Source organism: Plectropomus leopardus, chromosome 19 (assembly GCF_026936395.1).
Source record: "Plectropomus leopardus strain MGB_pleo_1.0 chromosome 19, ASM2693639v1, whole genome shotgun sequence".
Taxonomy (NCBI): domain Eukaryota; kingdom Metazoa; phylum Chordata; class Actinopteri; order Perciformes; family Serranidae; genus Plectropomus; species Plectropomus leopardus.
In genome coordinates, this window is record NC_142194.1 from 3,862,282 (window position 1) to 3,884,775 (window position 22,494).

A 22,494-nucleotide genomic window follows, 5' to 3' on the forward strand; every position below is an offset into this window, starting at 1 on the left:
ATCTTTTGAGTCATTTATGAAATAAAAACCCAAATATTTGCTGCTTCAAACATCTGAAATGTTTGGATTTACAGCTTTTGTTTGTCATTATGAACTAAATATTTAAGAGTTATAGTCTGTAAAAACAAGCAATCCGACAATGTCATATTGGGATCATAGAGCTTGTTTTGTTTCACTTCTGACATTTTGGAGACTAAAAAAATATTATTCTTATTATTGTTTTAAAGACAGATAAAAGTGAAAAAAGTCTATATTATTTCTCAGAGTTCGAGGTGACGTCTTCAAGTTGCTCGTTTTGTCCAACAAACAAACTAAAAGGAATGAAATTTATGACGATATAAAAAAGCAAATATTCACATTGGAGAAGCTGTGATCAGAGAATGACATGATTTTGCGTGAAAAAAATAACTGAAATAATTAATCAATTACTATAATAGTTAAATCACTGCAGCTCTAACTGAAAGTAAGTTAACTGCAGCCTTAATTTCCTCCACGATAAAGAACTGATTAAAAAATTACAGGCGTAACAAATGGAGAATAATTACACCCTTTATTAAAACATGCCGTAAAAGAAATCTGAAATAAATTAAACCCACAAACTATAACAAACAGGCAATATTGCACTTAAAATGACGAAGAATAAAAAGTGAGTTCACACAAAGTCAAAGTGCTTCACTTGTCGAGTGTCGTGTGACAAATCAAAGCTTTTAGAAACAGGATGAAACACTCTGACCACAGAACACGAGGATGCTGGTTAACTGGTCCCAAAAACGCCGACAGCTTCGCTTCTACGGCCGTCTATAAATAAACGATCAATATGACCAATACTGTACACATGTCACATCGTTCAGAGGGTAGATGGCGTGTTTGACTCACTACGATGACACAAAGACGCCCCTTCTCTTAAAAACCGGGGTCACGCGAGATAATAGCAAAAAGTTTAAAATCACAAGACACTAGAGATCATTTTTAACCCTTTAAAACCTGAGCAAGTTGGTTTGATTTCTTCCAAAAACATGGGGAGAAGACAATGAGCAACTTAACAAAACATGGCCCAAAAATGAGCAATAAAGTAGTAAAAATTTAAAAGGAAATTATCTTTAAAGAAAAGCAAAAAAGAATATGACCCCAAAACAGCAAAAAATAAGTAAAAAGTTCAATGAAAACTATCTGAAAATAAGCAAAAAAAAGAACATGACCTAAAAAAAATAAATGAATTAAAAAATAAAAAACAAAACAAAACAACAAGAACTAGAGAATAAATAGTATATTTTTTTGCAAATGAGGGATGGTCATTGTTTTTTCCCCCATCAGGTTGCAAAGGGTTAAACAGCTTGTGAAAGGCGCCTAAACGCAGCACAAGGAGACTGATGTAAATCCAGGTTTCAAAGGGTTAAAACATCAACCTGTCAGGCTCACAATTTGGACATTTTGAAACATAAATATTTGATGGAGACCATGTGGCACATCATCCAGGACATCTGCACACGTGCCAAGTTAAATTATTTTCCATTAATACTCTTAAAAAGTGGATGTGAGTGCACCTTAACTGAAGTTATTGCTCGTTAAAATAGTGGAAAAATAATAATAATAATAATTGCATAATATTTCCATTTTAGATTTTCTGGTGCACACATTTTAAAAATCAGCGTGAGATCTTTAAGAAATCTTAAAATGTGTCAGGAGAGGATCATCTTTGTACGAGTCAGTGAGCAAACAGCATTTACAGCAACACATGACGTATACAGACAGGGACCCATGAATACAGTGCAGCGGGTCACAGCGACAGAGCGCCCGGGGTAACAGTACATCAATAAAGTTTTACAGTATTTGTCTGAGGCCTTTTTTTCTCCTTTAGATGGGTGTGTTTACCGTCACACAGCGAGGGGCACTAAGCCGGGGGAGGAGGCAGCGGGAGGGGCGGTGATGGCGTTCAGGGCGCCAGGTTTTAATCCGTTCACCGTCCTGCTGGAAAAAAAAAGTTACATTAAACCAGGAGAATATAGCTGAAATGTAGACATGAATGAACCCTTTACCAGCCGTTCTCATGTTAATGTAAAGTATTGTCTGAAGTTTTTTATTATTAATTTATTGTTATTTCTTTTATTAGTATTGGATTAAGTTACGCATCATTTAATAGACAGCTGCAATGATGTAACAAGTGGTATGGAAGCCCATTCCTACCAGAAAAAAAATTAAATAAATTAATAATAATGGTAAGTCTAAATTCTGCCGTAAATGTTAAACTCCAAAGATGAAGCAGAATCAAGGACCAATTTTAATTTCTTTTTTTTTTTTAATGTTTACAAACAAATCTACGTTGTACCTTAAAGGGGAGGCACTGGAGGTGAAAACTGCTTATTTATTTTATTTAATTTTTTTTTTTAGGTTTTGTTCACAGTAACATGTACTTCCAATTTAAATATTTAAAATATTTACAGAAACACTTTTCATAAGTTAAACAACCTTCAACAAAACACAAAGACAACAGGACTAACAACCTGACACAAACAAAGCACACACACACACACACACACACACACACACACACACACACACTTTAATAAATCCTTTAACATTGTCATGAAGGTCAACTTCTCCAGAGAGAGTATTTTTTTTTTTTTTTTTGCTCAATTTTGAGGTTTCACGCTTTTTTTGTTTGCATAACATTTCTTATTTCAGACTAAATAGACAAAACAAAACTTATCAACAATGATCCAAATATTATCAAATTACTCTAGTTTTCATTTTCTTGGCAGATTTGGGCTTCCATAGCTGAAAGTAAAAAACTGCTCAAATTATCAGATAAAATCTTCACTGTCACCATTTAATACTGCAGATATGAGACAGAGATGACGCACTTTCACACAAAGTTATGCACCTGTTCCTAAAATTGGAACGTGAACGCAGAAAGTGGAAAGGATGATGCAAAGTTGGCCTGACCGACTGGTTAAACTGGTGTGTTTTGTGGGTCACAGTCCAACTATGACTGGTATTGTTTGTTTGGGTGAGACCTGAGTCATGAGTCTGGAATGAGGCACGAATGAAGGACGAAAAACTCCGATATGTTTCTGTATCACACATACATGACTTCATTTAATTAATTCTTATCAAGATTTGTTTGTACGATTTTATCAAGATTATCTGATGCACCAAACTGCTAAATGCATTAGTGTAAAATAAAGATTTTTTTTAACCTTTTAAAACCTAAGCAGCTTGGTTTGATTTCTTGCGAAAGCATGGGAAAAGGCACTGAGCAACTTAATAACACATGTTCCAAAAATTTGCAAGAAATTAGTAAAAATAAGATAATTAAAAAGAAAAGAAAAATAAATTACCCCAAAAAATGCTAGAAATTGAAAAGTATAAATATTTTGCTGGAACATACATTTAATCATAGAATAAGAAAAGAACTATTAAGAAAGATTTCTAACTTTTTTCCTATTTTTTTAATTTTATTTTCCCCTATTAAAAAAATATGTAAATTTCTTCTCAGCTTTTACTAATTTTTTCTGTGTTTCTAAAAGAAATCAAAATAAAATTTGTCAGGTTTCAGAGGTTTAAATGTTTGTGAAGGGCACCTGAATGCAGCACAGGAAAATGGGTGTTGTTCCAGATGTTAAAAAGAGTTAAAAAATAGTCAAAAGTTGACAACTTTTGATACTCGATTTCTTTATTTTTTAAAGCATATTTTTGGGGGCTTTTTGACTTTATTTGACTTTTGACACATTTGGTCTGAATTCAAACACACTCAGCTCTGTTCTCATCATTTTCTCTTCTATTACAGGAAGCGAGACAAAACTGGACCTGCCCGAAGGTGAACGGTGTTCGTAACAAAACGTCCTGCTCTGAAACCACAAGGACAATGACCTTGTGTGTGTGTGTGTGTTTGTGTGTGTGTGTGCATTAAATATGCAGCCTCTGCCTCTCTAACAGAAACGCACCGTCACACCGCCAGGCTCTGCTCTCACCACCAGCCTGATACAACAATTCACTGCTGTCAACACCAGCAGAGTGATGCAGCACAAAACACAATAAAACTGACATTTAAAGCATGAATCTGGTGATATTCTACAATTTTCTTTTTTCAAACCTGATGTATCTTCTTCCTCTTTGCCATATCGCTCCATTTTTTGTCCAAAAACTATTAAAAACACTTGAGTGAGTCACACTGTTGCACTGGCTGACATGTTTCTTCATTACCATGAACACACACACGGTAGTTTATTTTGTCTCCAAACACACACCGTCCTGCTGCCACGAATACTCACAAGAGCACCAAATGTGGATTAATCCGCCGCTAAAAATAGTCCCCAGCAAAAGCACAAATTTCTCCTGTTTGTTTGATTGAAAACTACATTGAGCTGCTCTGAAATATTTGCAGACTCTTATTAAAATTTAATGTTTGTGACTCATTTTTACAGATTTACATCTTCAGTTAGTTATTGAACTTTATTGACTATTTATTTATATTTTTTGTCTCTTTTACTGGATGGTATATCATTTTATTATTTTTAAAATTTTTATCTATTATCGTATTTTGTGCTGTTATAATTTCATTTTCCTTTTGTCTGTTATTTAGAGAATTATATCCATGTATCATTATTATTTATTTTTATCTTTTGCTCTATAGGGTTTTGCCTGCCTCTGGTGTTTCCTCACTTACGGCAGCGTTTCCTCAGTTTTAATGAGAATTCTTATTTTATTTCTTTAAGTAACAACAAAGTCAGTTGAGTTAGTGCTGCGGTGATATACAGGTTTTCAGGTATACAATGGGAAGAACATTGATGGTTATCTTACCATTAAGATTTGCTTTTCGACGGTAATGCTAAAAAAATGTGACTGGAAGGAAAATCTAACTTTTATTTATTTATTTTTGAAAGGGATAATTAAAAAAAGTAAGTCCTCTAAAAAAGTAAAATACAATGTAATAAAACATTTGAACTGTAATAAAACATTTTAATTGTAATAAAACAACATATTCCTATAAAAGTCACTGTACCTTGCAATAATAACAGCATATTACTGTACAACTGTATTTTATGTGACAATTATTACACTGCGAAAAGCTCACACCGTTGCAACCAAATTTTCAGCAGGAACGAATGTGTTTCAGGAGAAGTTGGAAAGTTTGGACACAGACTAACACTGTTGATTTTGGTCTTTTTATGGGATTTGTGGATTTTTTTTTGACAGTTTAATTTTTGTCATCAAGTTTCTCTTTCTGATAAACTTCACTCCTAAGATGAAAAGCAAAAACACAAAAACAAAGATGCTATGTTTGTTTTAAAATCCCCTTTGTGACTATAATTAATGGTTAGATTTAACCCCCAAAAAACAACTCACACCAGAAGGAAAGAGATCTATAAGGTCAGCTAAGCGTTAAAAGACAGCAGAGAAACACCTGCAGCATCACACCACTAAAACCACCATCACCATCAAACAGTTAGTGGCGGCGCTGCGATTAACCCGCAGTCAGTTATTTTTTATGAGCTCTACAGGAGAAGGAATTGTTAAAATCAGCAGCAGCATGCACGAACGCGCCCCGACACTCAGATTACAGGAGGAGCTGCGATTACCCAGAATCAATGACGGGAAGGTGACCATCTCCGTCCTGCTGGGAACAAACGCACACACACACACACACACACACACACACACACACACACACACACATCTCACATTGACCTTTTACCAGAACTGGAAGATCTTTTACTGAAAACAGGATTCACACACATTTTTACCAGGAATGTCCGGGACTTTTCCGCGACAAACTTTTGAGACCATATATTCTCTGAATCGACCATCGATACTCCTTATCAGTTATTTTTATTACCATATAATATGTTTAAAATATATATTACTTAAAAAAAGCATTGAATTCATAACAAGGCTGAAGCTGAATATTTAAATCGAACTCAGGGACTGTTCATTATTTATGAGAGAGAAGGGGGAGGTGAAGATTTTTCAAAGAAAAAAAAGGCAAATTTTAGTTTTTCTTTAAAACTTTTTGGGGGATTTTAAGAGTAATTATTTTGGCTTTTTTTGGTGATTTTTTATTGTGATTTTTATTTTTTAAAAACTAATATATTTTTTGTGAATTTTGAAGTAAAATAATTTCCAGGGTTTTTTTTCTTTAAAAATGTTTTGGCTTCTTACCTCACCATTTTTGGCAATGTCTTTGGCTTTAAAAATGTTTTGCAATTTCAAAGAAAAAACTTTTTTTTTGTTTTGCCATTTTTTTCTTTAAATCTTTTATTTTTTTCATTTAAGACTTTTTTCCTTTACAGTTTTTGGTGATTTAGAAGAGGTTTTTTTTTTTAATGACACATCGTTGGATTTTCAAATTTTCAACATTATATATTAAACAGGTTTGTGAAATATATTTCCATGATTTGTTTAAAACTTTCAGGGTGTATTTAGTTTTCAAGCACATTTCCAGGCCTGGATATTGTTCTTTGCAAATTCCATTTTTAAAGGTTTTTCATAACTGTATGAACAATGGTAAACATACAAATACCACACTGTGAAAATACTCCTCTACACGTAAAACTCCTGCATTCAAAACAGGAACATGAGCAGCAGTAATTAAAGTTTTCAGACAAATATGGTGTCAAAAGCAATATTTCCCTCTGTTGTGTAATATGGGTATAACGCTGCATAAAATGGAAATACTTGAGTAAAATTTAAGGTACTTGTGCTTAAATTAAGTACAATACTTGAGTAAATATCTGCAGTTAAATTTCATTACTCTGTTTTATTAGAAACACACCTCAGAAATCCCGTAAACACACCTGACAGGAATCAGACTGACACGTTCTTGTCATTAATGGAAAACGTTTCACTCACGCTTTGTCGAAATACGACGTGTGGAGCGACTGCGAGTAGTTCGCCGTGTTTGCGTTGAGCGCGTTGCTGTTGTCGAGAGCGTACGCCTTCCTCGCTTTCTGGTCCTTGGCAAAGTTCCTGCAGGCGGCGAGCTTCGACTCCAGAGCCTGTGGAGGAAACAAAAACAAAAACTAAAAGTGAAGGAGAGACGGGGATTTTCTGCATCAAGCTTTTGATGTCGTGGAGGAAAAAGGGAAAGTCCTGAAACCTGAAAGGAGTGACTCACCCCGACTTTCCGCAGTAAATCGCTGACGATGTTGAGAGCCGATATTCTGGCGGAGGGAGTCAGCGGAGAGTTGCTGCCAAAACCGTTTGATAGAACTGCACATGTGACAGTAAAAAAAGAGAGTTTATATTTCATCAAATATGCATCTGTGTATGAATTCACGCCATCATTCACTCATTTACTACACCCTTTAATAAACAGAAGTTTGCTCTATAATGAGCAGTAAATAACATCTCATTGACAGGTCTAGTGTCAATAAATGTGATGTTTAAATATCTTTAAAATGTGACACATTAAAATTAAATTATAGACAATAAATACAATATAATTTTAAACAGTGTATAGAGGCACAGCCTGTCAGTGAATATGTACAAAAAAATACAGTTAAAAACTCTACAAACACTCAGGAACATCAAAAAGTACATAAACAAGCACATTTAAGGTTCAATTTTACTTTTTTTTTTTAACTATATTTGAAAAATACCTTGTACATTCACATGGTTTTGAAGCTTGTTTATGACATGACCTCACTGATACGCAGAATTTAAAATGAGACAAAAATCTAAATAACTTGGATGCCTGCACTGTTTCTGAGATTCTCAAATGTAAAAAGACATAAATCTGCTAGAGTGTAACGTCTTGATGTGATTTACCAAAATCCAAAGAAGGATCTAAAATTATACCTAAATATTTAATAAAGATGTGTTTTTTTCCACGATTTACATAAATGTTTGGATAAATATTTGGCTTATATTCATGGGTAAAATGAATTGTTACTGTTTTCTCAAAAACTCAAAGTAAGACATGAATAATTTAAAGTGGAGAAAACGTGCATTCATCCATGCGTAGGGTTAAATTCCAGGCACTCAAGTGAATTATTAAACCTGCAATAAGTGATTGTTTTTGGTTACTTCGAAAACTGCTGTAAAAACAATATAGACATATTTTATATGGTTTATACGGCAAAAAGCTGCCCAGTTTCTGATCTAGCAGTTACAGAGTAACCTCATCATTCATTAAAAGTCTTTTTGTTTGTGTTGTTAATTTAATATTCACTCTTTTCTCTCTGGTTTTGGTCTCCTCCACCTCCTGAGGGAAATATTTGTCTCTTTAGCTGCTAAATGCTCCACTGTGTTCACCAGTTAGTCTCTAACCGAGTCTGTCTGCAGCTGAGCAGGTGGTGCACAGTGGCTTTTAAAGATTTTTATCTTATCTTTATCTGTGGACGAAAACTACTGAAACATCTGAAAGAAGGAGGGGGAAGAAAAGAAATGTAACGACTGGAAAAGATTTATACAAAAAAAATCTTGTTTAATGATTTATATTTTGTACTCACTTTAAGAGAAGTTGTATTTAAAGGACGAACGGTCTTGGACATTTAAGAAAAGATCAGTCCGTAACTGTCCATAGATTTCCTTTTCCATTATTATCATTATTATTAATATTATCTTTTTTTATTGTTATTTTAATTATTTATTTTTATTTTTACCCTTTTTTTTTGCTGCTCTGTATGTGTACCACTAAAAATATTATGGGATCTGTGACATGTATAGCTCCTGTATGCATACACTGAATGTTTATTGAGAAATACCAAATAAAACGTTTTAAAAAAATAAAGACATTTTATTCTTAATCCTCCAATTATGTGGCTGACACTTTTTTTTTCCGACAATCTGCAGATGGTAGGGTGCACATTTTTCTGTTGTCTGAGAGCATCAGAAGTGCTCCTGTTTCTTCATCAGATACAAAAAAACAAACATTGATGCATTTAAAAAAAAGAAAGCAGCAGAAAGCAGGATGTTTTCATGAAGAATTGCTCAGATCTTCCTGTCTCTACTTGCAAAATGAGAGAAATTAAAAACGCCCTTGAGGGAAAAAGAGGCTGCAGCTACCTGTTGTGTTGGCAAAGGCGTTGTCCAGACCTTTGCTCAGTGGTGTAGCAGGCAGAGAGAGGGAGGCCTGCACCGCAGAGTCCATCTTCACATTGTCCTGTGTGGGCGAGCTCGGAGCGGACATCCTGCTTACATCTGACTGCCTCTCTCGTACGGCCAGCTCCTGCCGCAAGTCTGCAAATAAACAAGTGCAGGAACATGCTGTAGCTCTCAAAAGATCAGCCGAGGACACAAACCAAAAGACAAAGCTGTGGGAAAGCCGATATTTCAAATTGTTCTGTGGGGAGAGCTGTATGTTAATGAGCGAGTGATTGACAGAGCGTCTCATTAGTTAACTCTCGTCAATAATCACCTCTGGCTTCATCCTTTAATCTCTGCACAGAGACCAGCAGCGACTCCTTCTCATCCAGCTCGCTCTCCAGGAAGGCGTTCCTCTCGATGGCTTGGTTCAGACGCTGCTCGAAGTTCTCCAGAGACACGATGGTAGCTCTGAGCAGCAAATTTTAAAAAAGGAAGCAACATTGAAACGAACATTTCATTAATCAAACGCCCTCCGAGGGGTTGCCCTTTGTCCGTCCTGTCTACCTATTAATGATTATTCAAGTGCGAATAAGGGATCAATCTCTGCAGCATTGATTTTAATCCAATTCAAGACAGAAATCGATTGAATTTGACCCATTTGCTAATTATAACAAGGACAAATTGTATCACTGGCAAATTTCCATATAGATTAACCCTTAGGGACTGGTTGGTGCATTTTACACACTTTTCATTCTTCTTTTTTTAATGATTTTCCCTGTGTTCATGCATATGGCATTCATTTTGGCAAGACTGTGTATGTTTGTTTAATCTTGGAATTTCCAGCTCAGCTCCTAAAATAAGTCTGAAATACACCGTGGAAACTAAATTGTTACATTCATACTGTTAAGTGCAACAAAATGCTCCATTGAAACCCATTCAAACTGCAATTTTTGTTCCCACAGCCATCAAAGAAGAAAAACATGACTTGTGTTATTTCTGGGTGTCATTCAGGGCCTTTGTCACAAAAATGTTCCTGCAAATCACTGACGTATCCCAGGCTGTGATAATAACAATAACAACAACAACAACAACAACAACAACAACAACAACAACAATAATAATAATAATAATAATAATACAATCTATTTTGCATGAAGTCTATTGAAATAAAAAAAAATGTTTTTTCCATCTAAAAACATAGTGGCATATAGACAAAAACCTGGCATTTAAAGGGTTAAAATTCTGAAAATTAAGGAATATTTGATATATATGATTAGAACTAATGACTATAAAAATTAACTCTGTGAAATTAGAAAATCATTTAATGTATAATATTTTTGGTAACTACTTTGGTCACAATATCGTTTATCCTGTATTATCCTTATAATAGAAAAAGGATTTTATTTATTGACACATAAAAAGGGGCTTTATGTAGCTTTTTTTCTTCAGTTTTGGTCTAAATTGTTATCAGTCACTGGTGTTTAAAATCCTGTCTGAAGTGGTTGTTTGTCTGTTTGTTTTATTGTTTGTCTCAATGATCAAGTATGTTTAATTCCACTTTTAATCCATTAAAAAATAACAAGGGACAAGGACTAATAAGCAAATAAACTATGGCTTTACGTCATATTTAAATAGCATTTTCTTTAACACATTTAACATACATTCCCTGTCAAATAAATGAATAAAGCAACAAAAAACTAAAATCAAAATGAATATTGTCTATACTGTATTCTCCTTTTTACAAAAAAAAACCCAATCGTATTTAGTGACTCATAAAAATGAGTATTTTATTTTTGTGTGCATTGACGGACCTTTTGGCTCTCTCCAAGTCGTCGTTGGACTGTTCGAGCTCTCGGACGTATTTGTGGAGCTGCTCCTTGATGCTGCGAGTTTGTCCGAGGTCGTCCTCCAGCACGGAGATCTGCTTGTAGCTCTGAGCGTACTGCTGCTCGAACCTCTCCTGAACAAGACGAGGAAGAAGAGCAAAGTGGCGAGACAGGACAGACAGCATTATTGATCACACGTGTTTAATGTAGGACACGTTGGGAAAAGGAGCTTCGTGTCATGATTTAAATGCTCCACCACCGACATGTTTGCATGTATTTTTCAGAGCTTTCCCCTCGTTTCCCTCTGCACGGTTAGGCAGCGGATGTGAAGTTTGACCTATATTTGCACGACACAATCAGTTCAATAAGTACCAGCGGGCCCGTCTGTGCGTCTGACCTATATCTGCTGCTGCTGCTGTGTCTGACTCTCAGCTGCAGCCACAGATCCGTCCTTTAACTCCCAACTCAGCACATCCCAGTGCAACATAAAAAATAACATATATGGTATGATATGATGTTTGTATGGGAGCTTTGAGGAGCAAAACATAATATTGGAAAAAAATGTGTTAAATCAGAAAAAACAGCCAGACTTAAAAACAAAACATCATCTGTTTGTCCTGTTTTCTTGTTTTGTGAAATGAAATCTTATCAGAAATGTGTCTTTTAGAATATTGTGTTTTCTAAAATGTCATTGCATTTTTATCATGAGTGTTTTCTAAAATGTTAAAATTATATATTTTCTCAAAGGCTAAAATGTCACATTTTTTTTAGATGTGCTTTTCTCTAAAGTATTATTATCTTATTTATTTTGTTAAATTTCTTTTTTTTTTTAAAATGGCTTAATTTGTTGTGATTTCTAAAATATTGTGAGAGGTCATTTCATTTCTATAAGGTTAATGTTTTCTGAAATGTGTTTTCTAAAATTTTTAAATGATTTTTTTTCTTTTTCTAAAAAGGCTAAAATGGCACAACAACTATTGTGTTTTCTTATTTGTTGATTTTTGCTAAATGTTTTTCCAAAATGTCAATTTTAAAATGCTATCTTATCAGAATTGTGATTGTTTTTGATTGCATTTTAAAATTTCAGTGTTTCCCAGAATGTTGCTATATTTTCATAAATGTTTTCTTTTTCTAAATGTTAGCAATTTCTAAAAAGTTGTCATGTTTTTATTTCTAAAGTTTTCTGTATTTCGCGAAATATTTCTTTTAAAATATTGCTCTTCCAAAATGCGTTTTCTGTTTGTTTTATCAATTGTTGTTTTCTGAAATGCTGTCATGTTTTGTGCCTCAAGGCTACCATACATTTGTACAGAAAACTATCAACAATTCTTGACAGTATCTGATGAGCACACATTTTACTACATGAAAACAGAAAACCTTATTTAAGTATTTAAAAAAAAAACCAAAAAAAAAAAAACCCTGACTTTTCCAAAAGATCATCTTTTTATGAAAATATGTTTCCGTACTATGGACTCTGTGGCTGAAACTATGTAACTGAGCCAAAAATATTTCATTATAAAGATCAAAAACATTTTCCTCTAACTATTATCAAAAATTACCATTATTATGTTTTCTACCACAAACAAAGCAAATTATTCACTCAGTGTGTGGAATCTGAAACCTGACAGACACTTTGGCACAAACATCTGATGCCTGCTGGAAACACGGACACATAAACGGACCTCCCGCCTTTCTGTAATTATGGGGTGAGAATGAGACTGAGAGACGCAACCTGATGCATTATGCATGAGAGTCACACGGATCGGCTGCATCAGCCTACAGACAGCTCAGGAGAGAGCGGTCTCAATATTAGAAAAGAGAGTAACATCAGCACCTTCCTGAGCTGAGACTACCATTTAGACTGCACATAGATTCACAGACTTTATCAACTCGGGGATTATAATCCTCAAAGACGCCTCAAACAAACAGAAACCCATAATTGTTGATCATGGGATGGACTTTTAGGCAACACTTTCTGTCGACCACATCTATAATGCATTATGGGGGCATTCATAGTGAATTATTATGCATTCATAATACTTTATGACTATACTCATAAACACACGTAATTCTTAATGCATTATATCAACAGTCATAAAGCATTAAAGATGTGAATATAATGAATTCTAAGGATCAAGAGTCTTATGGCTCAAGGCGTTCCTCAAGGCTCCATACTCAGCCCCCTCTTCTTCATCATCTACATCCTCCCCCTCGGTCAGATACTCCGCCACATGTTTTATGTCTGTTGATATAGTGCATCAGCAAGCATTATGTGTGTTTATGAGTGTAGTCATAAAGAATTATCAATACATTATAATTCACTATGTCTTCATAGAAAGTGTTACCAAATTTTACTTTAAGTCTCTATGGGTGGGATCTGAATATTTCCCATGACCTCTGACGTATGAGCAGAAAGACAAAGCTGCAGGAGCTCAAAAGAAAATAAAAAAGTGGTGAGTGCATCTCGGGGAGCAGCAGCTGTTACAGTGTGACTTCACTTCTCCCTGGAGACACTGCACTCAAGGACGAGCGGTGATATAAGATAAAAAAAACATCAAATATTCATGCAAAGGATACATACACATGGAGACATGCTGTACTCACTGGGTTCAGAGCATACAGTACAGTGAGGCACTTTTTAAAATCATCTTTAGAAGCAAAAAGGGATTGACAAACGGATTAATCATCTAATCCTTTTAGCAAACATTACCCGTTGGGTGCCCGCTGTAATAGTCTATTTGCCAGCGTATAGAGTCTTATTGTGGACATGGAAATGTTGAGTACCCCAAAGTTTTATGTTATAAATGTATAGTATGGGTCCTGAGCATTAAGAATTCTAACTTGCATATGTTGGGCAATTTGCATAATTGCATATATAGACAGCACTTCAGCAACTACTTGGCTAAATTGGACATTCTCTTGATGTTTTTTGAGGATCCTTATAATTAACAATTATTATCATTATTACTTTTATTAAAGTGAGGAGATTGTAAAAGTAGATTTCACAAAAAATATACTCGAATTAAAAAATGTTGTGCCTAGTGTTGGTTAACATAATTTAATATTTCCCACTAACTCTAATCTGCATAAAAACGTCTCACTCTCACTTATAATTCTTAATGGATGCAAAATATAAATATAAATCAAACTAAGTCATATCTGCATTTATAAAGCACTGAGAGCCCAGTAATATTTGAACATGTAAAACTATATATTTTTCGTCATAACATCAGATTTTCTTGAGCCTCAGATCAGATTCAAGCATCAATAGTCTGAGACACAGATCACTTCTTATCTTCCTCCCGCAGTTACCTTGAGTGTTTCGACCTCATTCTTGAGTCTGTGGTTCTCCGTCTGCAGGTCCTTCATGCGGTTCTCAGCTTGGCCCAGCTGAGCCTCCAGCTCGGCCTCCAGCTCCCTGCTCCCCTCCTGAAACTCCAGCAGCTCCTCCCGAGCCTCCTCGCAGCTGAGGGGAGGCAGACAGAGGAGGAGAAGCCATTAGAAAACGAGGCGAGACAGAAAGAGGTCGGCGTGCAAGCCGGGGTAGACACAGCAGGTGGCTGCATTCATCAGCATGAACCCCAGTTTAATTTATTTTTGTCTTTGTTTTATCTTCTCTGGTCACTGGAGCTCCCAGTTACTGTTCCAAAAACTTTAAAGCCAATATTCACTATTTCTGTCCCCTGTGGATGGTTTAGACAATTTCTGTTACTGTTTCTGTTCAGTTGTGAAAATACATTTACTTTAGTACTGTACTTATGTACAATTTTAGCACGTGTATTGCTACTTTATACTTCTACTCCACCACAATTCAGAAGGAAATATCATGCTTTTCCTCATTCATTTCATGACTTTAAATACTGGTTAAAATGCAGCTTCAGAAAAAAAGTATTGTGACAAAGCCTGATATATCTTCTCTCCGTGCTGCCACAAATTCTCACGAGGATGTGGATTAATTCAACACTGAAAATAGTCCTCTACAAATACACCATTTCCTATTGTTTGAATAATGTTTGCTAAAAACTAGTCTTAAACCAACTGTTTAAGAAATTGATGAGGGAAAAAACCCACAACAACATGAATTATTTTCAATATACTACATGCAAAGTATTTTTTGTATTATCACAGCCTGGGGTGTGTTAATGATTTGCAGCAACATTGATTGTGACGGTGTACATAGCAGAAATAGCATGTATTTTCTCCATATGCCAAATATGGTAAAAATGGCATCATCAGGTAGAAAACAGTAAAACTTGCAAATTTCAGGTCAAAAGCCCAGAATGACACCCAGAAATAATACAATGCTAAAATTGCAGTTTGAATGGGTTTCAGTGGTGCATATTTTGAACTTAACAGTAAGAATATAACAATTTTGTTTACACAGTGTATTTTAGACTTATTGTAGGAGCTGAGCTGGAAAATTCAACATTGAATAAAAATACAAAATCTTGCCAAAATGTATCCCATATGCATGAACACAGCCAAAATTATATATATATATAAAAAAAAAGAAAAATTGCGTAAAATGCATCAAACAGTTCCTAAGGGTTAGAAAAAATATTAGCTGCATAAAAAAATAAATCTTATAATCAATAAATAGAATTCAGAATAACAAAAATGTAGAATATCTCCAAAATTATCCTTTTGAGTTTTGGATAAGTGGATATTTTGACCTACTGGTGATGACAGATGAAAAGTCAGCAGCTTGCTGCAGTCATTCGGATTTAAAATCACTAGACCCTGCATGCATAAAATTTTACAGCATTTACTCTAGACTCAAGAACATGTACAACAAAAAGAAACAGATGGACTGAACAACATTTCTGTGCATTCAGCATGTCGGCTCTCTCTCGGTAAAACCGTACAGGACGTGATCACTGAGCAGCTTCACCACAAAGTGCCGCTTACATAAGTGTCTGTGGATCGGACCATGAATGACCACAAATGGACACACAGACAGACCGCACCGTCTAAAAATGGCAGCCATCATGTGAGTGAAAAGAGCCGGAGGTGGCACAGAGCCAGAAAATCCATTTACAATCGCTGGTGTTCGTCGCACTGAGGAAACACTCAGCCTCCTTCTGGTTCCACTTTGGAAAAGATCCGGCTGGGACTAATTTGCAGACAGGTGCTTCCTCTTCGCAGTTATTTCTCTTTATTCAAAGTACTCAATTAAGCAGAAACATATTTCATGATTTAAGAAACGATTATTTCTGCTTATTTAACACAACTTTGCACAATTTGAGGACTTTTCTCAGGAATGTTGCAGTACATAAATGCACAAGCCTTTTTTAAGCTGATTTAATTAAAAATTCATTAATTATAAAATATATTAATTAATGAAAAAGTGTGCATATTAAACTCAACCAACACCAGGGAAGGCAGTCTGCAAACATACAAAGAAAGTGTCAGCATAGGAGGAACTTTTGCTTTTTAAAACCTCAGGGAGCTATTTTTATTTATTCATTTTTTATTTTTTATTTAAATTTCCACTTGACTTTATAAAAAAAAGGTTTCTGGGAACTTGCTCTATATGATTTAGAAAATTTCAGTTTTGATTAAACAAAGGTATTTAAACAAAATGTTGTGCTGGGGTTTGTTATATTAAAAACAGAAATATTTTCTTTTTTTTCTGCAAATGCATCTCAGTTTCAAATATGGGTTGTCAGCCTTATTACGTACTAAAAATCGGTATTGGCCCTAAAAAAACGATGTCAGTCAACCCTTAAAAAAGTACTGAATGAATTTAAACAATGAACAAATTATCTATCTTTTTTTCTATCTATGGAGAGGAGAAAACTCTTGTTGTAAATCACTCTGTATGTCAAACACAAACAGGACGGACGCAGCCTCGACGCTGAAGGACGCTCTTTGTCTGCAGACTCTTATATAACGGGGTGTGGGTCTGACTTTGTTTCCTTCGAGCGTGTTGAGATTTCAATCAGTTCTTATTTAAGTGACGTGCCGTCAGATAAGATTTCAGCTAATTTTAGCCGCCTTCATATCATTAACATGTTGCGCAATCACTACAGCAGAAGCAGCAGCCGCTCCGTGACATAAAATCATTCAAAAGACGGCAGGACAAAGACACATCAGAGCCTCTAATGTCTAATGTGAAACCTGAGCTGGGAGAGGTTTCCACTGCAGCTTTCACTGCTCATCCCACACATCAAACTCTTCCAAAGCAGTCACCGGATCTGCCAGCGCTGGCTTCTGATTCAAAGACTAATAATGGACGACTGAAACCTGATGACGAGATCGCAGATCAGACATTCCTGAGGTGATGCGCTCTGCCGCGGCGAGCCCTCGTTCCCACGGACACAAAGAGACAGCGGTGTTAGGATCAGAGCGTCTCATCTGCACAAATCTGTGATTCAAATGAGCAAATTAACTGACTTTTAACACGCTATCTGGCCATAAGTATGTGGACACCCAAACATGATTGGTAAACAAAAACTCTGATCTTTTACTCAAGTAAAAGTAGCAATACCTCTGCTGTGGTTTGCTTTCTTTGTAAATAAATGTGTTTTTGAAATAATTTAATACTGCGCAAGAGTGAGTCAATCACCAACTGCTGTGTAAAAAACTCCAAAATCCCTCAAACCTTACTATTAATAAAGTACATTTGGTTATAGTTCTTATTGGCATTATTAATAAGAAGTCCAAAATAATAGTTTAGTGTATTTTATGAGACAAATATCACTGACTGGCTATCATTTTATCTTAAGGGATGGTACTCCAGGAGGTAATTTAATGTAAATTTAATCACATTATTAACATAATTATTCACATACAGACAACTTTATTTACCCCAGAAGGGCAATTCGGTTACCAGTCACATAAATTGTATATTATTATTATTATTATTATTATTATTATTATTATTATTATTATTATTATTATTATTATTATTATTATTATTATCAAAGGAGGTCATGTTTTCATTTTGGTTTGTTTGTTTGTCAGCAGGATAACAGAAAAACTACAGGCATAAATGTGGCCACAGGCCTACATTGGCCAAAGAGGAGCTCATTAAATTTTGGGACGGATACGAATCACAGGGCAGACACACAAGCAATTTTTCACTTTCGTTAACATTGTGAAATTTGTCAAACAAAATTTGGCAACAAATATACAATTTTTTTGTTGGTTTAGCCCTTTGATTAAGAGTTGCTGACAAAAAGAAAACACGATACGATACGATACGATACGATACGATACGATACGATACGATACGATAAGAGCGTGTCACAAAGACAATGAGCAATACGCACATTATGAGTTTGTTTACGTACCCTTTCTTGTACTTGAGGGACAAAGCCTTCCAGAAGTCAATTTCCTCATCTTTTGAGGAGAATTTTGGTATCATATCTGTTTCCATGGCCAACAAATCTGGAGAGGAAAGAATAACAGAAACAAGAGTGAGTACAACCAGATAAAAGGACTTTGAATCCATTGAGAAAAGCTGATGAGCAAACTCACTTTCTCTCTTTAGGTCTCAGTCATTTTTGAAATATTCTGAAATCTGTCTTCATCCATAAAAAGGCAGCAAGAGCCGAATCAGTGATTTAAACCACAGCTGGGAATTAATCATTAAAGTGCTCCCTGCAGACTCCCAGAAACCCAGAGGAGACGCTGCTCCTCAAAGAGAACCACACACTCCTCAGATAAACATCAGAGCATCGCTGTTTCTTTTTAGAGTTTGTACAAAATAACTGCTCCTAAAGACAAAACCGCATTTTCCATTTGATTAATGCATTTAAATACATCTTAATCTGGGGACGGCCAGAGTTCAACATCCTCGCCACAGCAGCCGCGGGTTTGACTCCAGCCAACCATTTCCTTTACACTCTTTGTATTTTTTAATTATCTATTTTTATTTTTTATTTTACATTTATATTTGAATATTCCATTGTATTTTTTATTTTACATTTATTTTTTTAGGACACTATGAGGGTTGCAGGACATTGATTGAATGTTTCATTTCATTTTAAATCAGCTAGTGAATGAACTAAGAACCAGGTACAATACAGATATTTACACATGTATTTAAAAATATTAATTAATTTTTTTTTTCAAACATATTAACCAGTACACATCTATAACTTTATTAAAAATGCAGAAAACTAGCCTCATTTTTGGAAATCTTTTACATTCAACAGAGCAGCTGCAGGAGTATTTTTTTAAAGTGTTTTTACAGGTTTGATCAGCCTACATACTAAAACTCAGCGGTAACTTTGTGGCCATGCGCCTCATTCACCACACTGACTCATCATCAGAGTGAAAACTGGAACTAAATCCCTGAACACCAAACTAGTTGTTAGCAGCAGATGGAAACGCGACCAAACGCCTGAATGAGAAACTAGTGCGCTGAAGAGAAGATTTGTCATGTTTTGGTTCGAATATTAAAACGCTCCCTCTGACCTAAATAGGACGCAGACATACAGAGAAGCTCATGACCCAAACAACGTCGGACAAAGTGTTTTTTTGTCCTTTTGTCGCGTCTTTTAACCCTGTTTACTTTCATTTGCTTTCCATTTTGTGTCTGCATTGTGTTTTTAATTCATCCTTTATTAAACCAGAGGAACCACTGAGATAAAATATCTCCTCTGCCAGGGAGTCTTTGTCAGGAAAAAACTAAAGATTAAACACTTCAAATACAAGTACAGACACATGAAAATACAACAATGACACAAACATACTGGAATTAATGTGAAATTAATGGAAAACAAAACTTAGGCAAAGTAACGTTTCACCTGTAAACACAACATACAGTTGTTTATTCATTACTGCATGTATGTAAGTAATATACAAATACCTAAAAATTCTACTTGATGTTTGTTTGTTTGTTTGTTTTGCTAATATGAACAGAGAGTGTATCTTCTCATCATAAATAGACACAAAGTGTCTTGTGGGCAGAAATAAATAAAGAATAAATATAAGTAAATATATATATATTTACTCAACTAATGTAAGAAAGTAAAGTATTAATACCTCAAAATTCTATTTTTTTTTTGCTACTTTGAACAGAAATTGCATCTTCTTGGCAAAAAAGTAAATACATAATTAATAGATTATCCTTAATAAGCACCAAAGTGTCTTGTTGGCAAAAATAAATTTAAAAAAATAGGCAAATTTCCTTATTATTGACAAAAAAACATTCCCTTTAAGCAGAAATGCAAGTTGCAGAAAACACTAAAATACACTATATGTTGCATTTGTGCATGTCCAAAAAGCACTTAAAATTATTAAAAAGCAGGAATACCTTTGCCCAAGGAAAAAAAGAACAAGGTCAACGGGAGCTTGTGTTGTGTCAGGTGTCACAGTAATCACCGCTGACCTGTAGCATCATTACAAACCCTCACAGCCACTCAGGGACAAACAAAAAACTAATTTAACGGCTCAGTCAGACAGAAATCTCAATAACCATAAAGAAAGCTTGTCTGCTCTGCTGTACGTCGCCCTGAAAAAAATCTCATTCTGTGATCCTCTGAATTATTCAGCTTCACATTACAGTCAACCAGCAGCCTTGAGGGGAAACTCAAATGTTATTACAGTGGAGGGAAATGCAACATTTTCAGAGTATTAAAAAGTGGGCCTGGTGTGCTTCTTAAATTAAAAAAACGCACTAAATATTCATAAAACGTAACATTTTACCTTCGTGTACATTGCACGAGCTCGATGTTAGCTTTAGAGTTGCAGCGGTTACTGGTTTCAAGGCACATTGTGATATGAAAATGATCATAGCGTGTACATTTGTTTATCTGCAGTACTGAAAATATGCAAATGGTCGGAAAGTCTCACTTTTATTTTAGTTATTATCATCCAGTGGGAAAAGAGTAATGAATAGAAGCTACTGTAATGTGGTTCAGTCATATAGGAGAACACATTTTTACTCTTTATCGTTCACACTTTTTGCATTTGCACTTTATATTTTTATGCACATCTATACAAAATTAATGCATTTGGATAGGTTACTCCTGTTACTGTATTTTGTAATGTTTTAATTTTTTTCACCTCTTTTACTGCACAGAAAGGCTGAAACTGAGAGGAAAACTTAAGGAACTACGAAATGTAGCAGGCAGAAAATTTCAAATGAAGAGCTATCAAAGATATTTTTCTACAATTTAAAAATTATTTTTTCATGCTTAAAAAATTAAACGTGTAGTTTAACAACTGTTGTTAGCTATTTTTATTCATTATTATATATAGATTGGTTCATTAGTCTTATATTCTGATTTTTTTGGGGGGTCGTGTCTTCTTAAAGTGCTCAATGCCTTCCCCCCATTGTTTTTGCAAGAAATGTCAATTATTTTAAGTTTTTTTGCAACTGATAATAATAATAATTCTGTAATACCGTGATATCGCGATATTTTTTGAGATATTGTCATTGGCTACCATCTAAGTCTCATACCTTTGCAACCCTTGCTGGCCTGTGAATTTATACCAAAAATACATATATTCTATTATATGAAATTACATTTATGCGTAATTTAAGGAAGCTTTTGAATGTGTTTTTACCAGACTACACTATTAAATCCGTTTTTTTTAGACAAACTGATGACCCTGTTGAGCACCGACCATATGTTAGCTAAACCAGGTGATACATTTAAACATGTTTAACCGAAATAACATATATAAAATAAATACACTGAAAATGCATGATATCTGTGTTTAATTCTAACATAAAAAGAATAAAAGATGACACTGAGATTATCGTCTGAGAGCACAAACATCAAGCTGAGCTCAGCTGTCAAAACTGGGTGTGCAAACAAGCCGCGAACCGAACAAACGAGCAGAAAATTACCGACGACATTTGGTCCCAGGGGTTGAATTTTACTGGTTTTGAACCAAAGATAAAATAAGATAAATTATGCTGTAATTCGTACCTGAACATCGCCCCAAAAAGAGATGTTTATCAGTCCATGATGCCCTCTGATGTGAGCAGCTGAGGCCGACCGTCTCCTCTGATGTCTGCCGCTGCGCTCAGCGGGGTATTTAAAGGAGAGTACACCCTAAAGCAGAATATTATCTCTGCTTAAATGTGCGGCCGAGGTTCAGTCAATGAGTCAAATATTCAAATTTTGTAATCTGATTTCCAATTTGGGAAAACAGGTGTAGATACTGACGGTAAAAAATCGTTAAATACCATGGTGAAAACAAACATATTTTAAGGTGGATTTCCGCTCCACTCACTTGCTCTGTTGCGTCCACGAGCTTCACTGCTGCACACAAACTGCGCATAGCGACGCAAAATAACACAGTTAACTTTAAATTAGCAACATCTGCTGGTCAACGACTGCAAATACGTTTGGTATTATAGAGTTTTTAGATGTTGCTGAGGCAATTTTACAAAAAATCCACTTATTTATAAAACTTAAAAATATAAATAGAACACTATAAATAAAATAAAAGACAAAAACGAAAAAAAGTTGGACAATATTTTAAAAAGGTCTCATAGTGAATCAAAATGTTGAGTTAATAAGAAAAAAATACTCAATTTAAAAAAAAGTCAAAGTTATGGGATGAAAGCTTTTAACTTCCAAATTAAAAAAATATGGTGAAGGAAGTCGTAATCATTGGAGAAAAGCTCAAACATTCCCCTACAAATCAAAATGATAAAAAGCCAGTTATATTTAAT

The 22,494-nt window shown here is 34.9% G+C and overlaps 1 protein-coding gene across 4 annotated transcripts; it reads right to left on the reverse strand.

Moving 5' to 3' along the window:
* Nucleotides 1-535: 535 nt before the first annotated feature.
* On the reverse strand, nucleotides 536-21,892 carry ndel1a (nudE neurodevelopment protein 1-like 1a). 4 transcript variants are annotated; one of them, XM_088069613.1, is made up of 10 exons: nucleotides 21,743-21,892; nucleotides 18,149-18,245; nucleotides 14,166-14,319; nucleotides 10,839-10,987; nucleotides 9,359-9,495; nucleotides 9,007-9,180; nucleotides 7,115-7,209; nucleotides 6,850-6,995; nucleotides 5,580-5,614; nucleotides 1,824-1,965 (listed from the first exon to the last, which is right to left on the reverse strand). In XM_088069613.1, exons 2-10 carry the CDS (start codon nucleotides 18,232-18,234, stop codon nucleotides 1,958-1,960), a joined length of 984 nt encoding a protein of 327 aa, XP_087925739.1. In that variant the 5' UTR covers nucleotides 18,235-18,245; nucleotides 21,743-21,892; the 3' UTR covers nucleotides 1,824-1,957. The 4 variants fall into 4 exon arrangements, with proteins under 4 accessions (XP_087925737.1, XP_087925736.1, XP_087925739.1 ...); XM_088069612.1 differs by having other exon boundaries at nucleotides 1,824-1,968; XM_088069611.1 differs by lacking the exon at nucleotides 5,580-5,614 and having other exon boundaries at nucleotides 536-1,965; nucleotides 21,743-21,891.
* Between the last annotated feature and the right edge of the window lie 602 nt (nucleotides 21,893-22,494).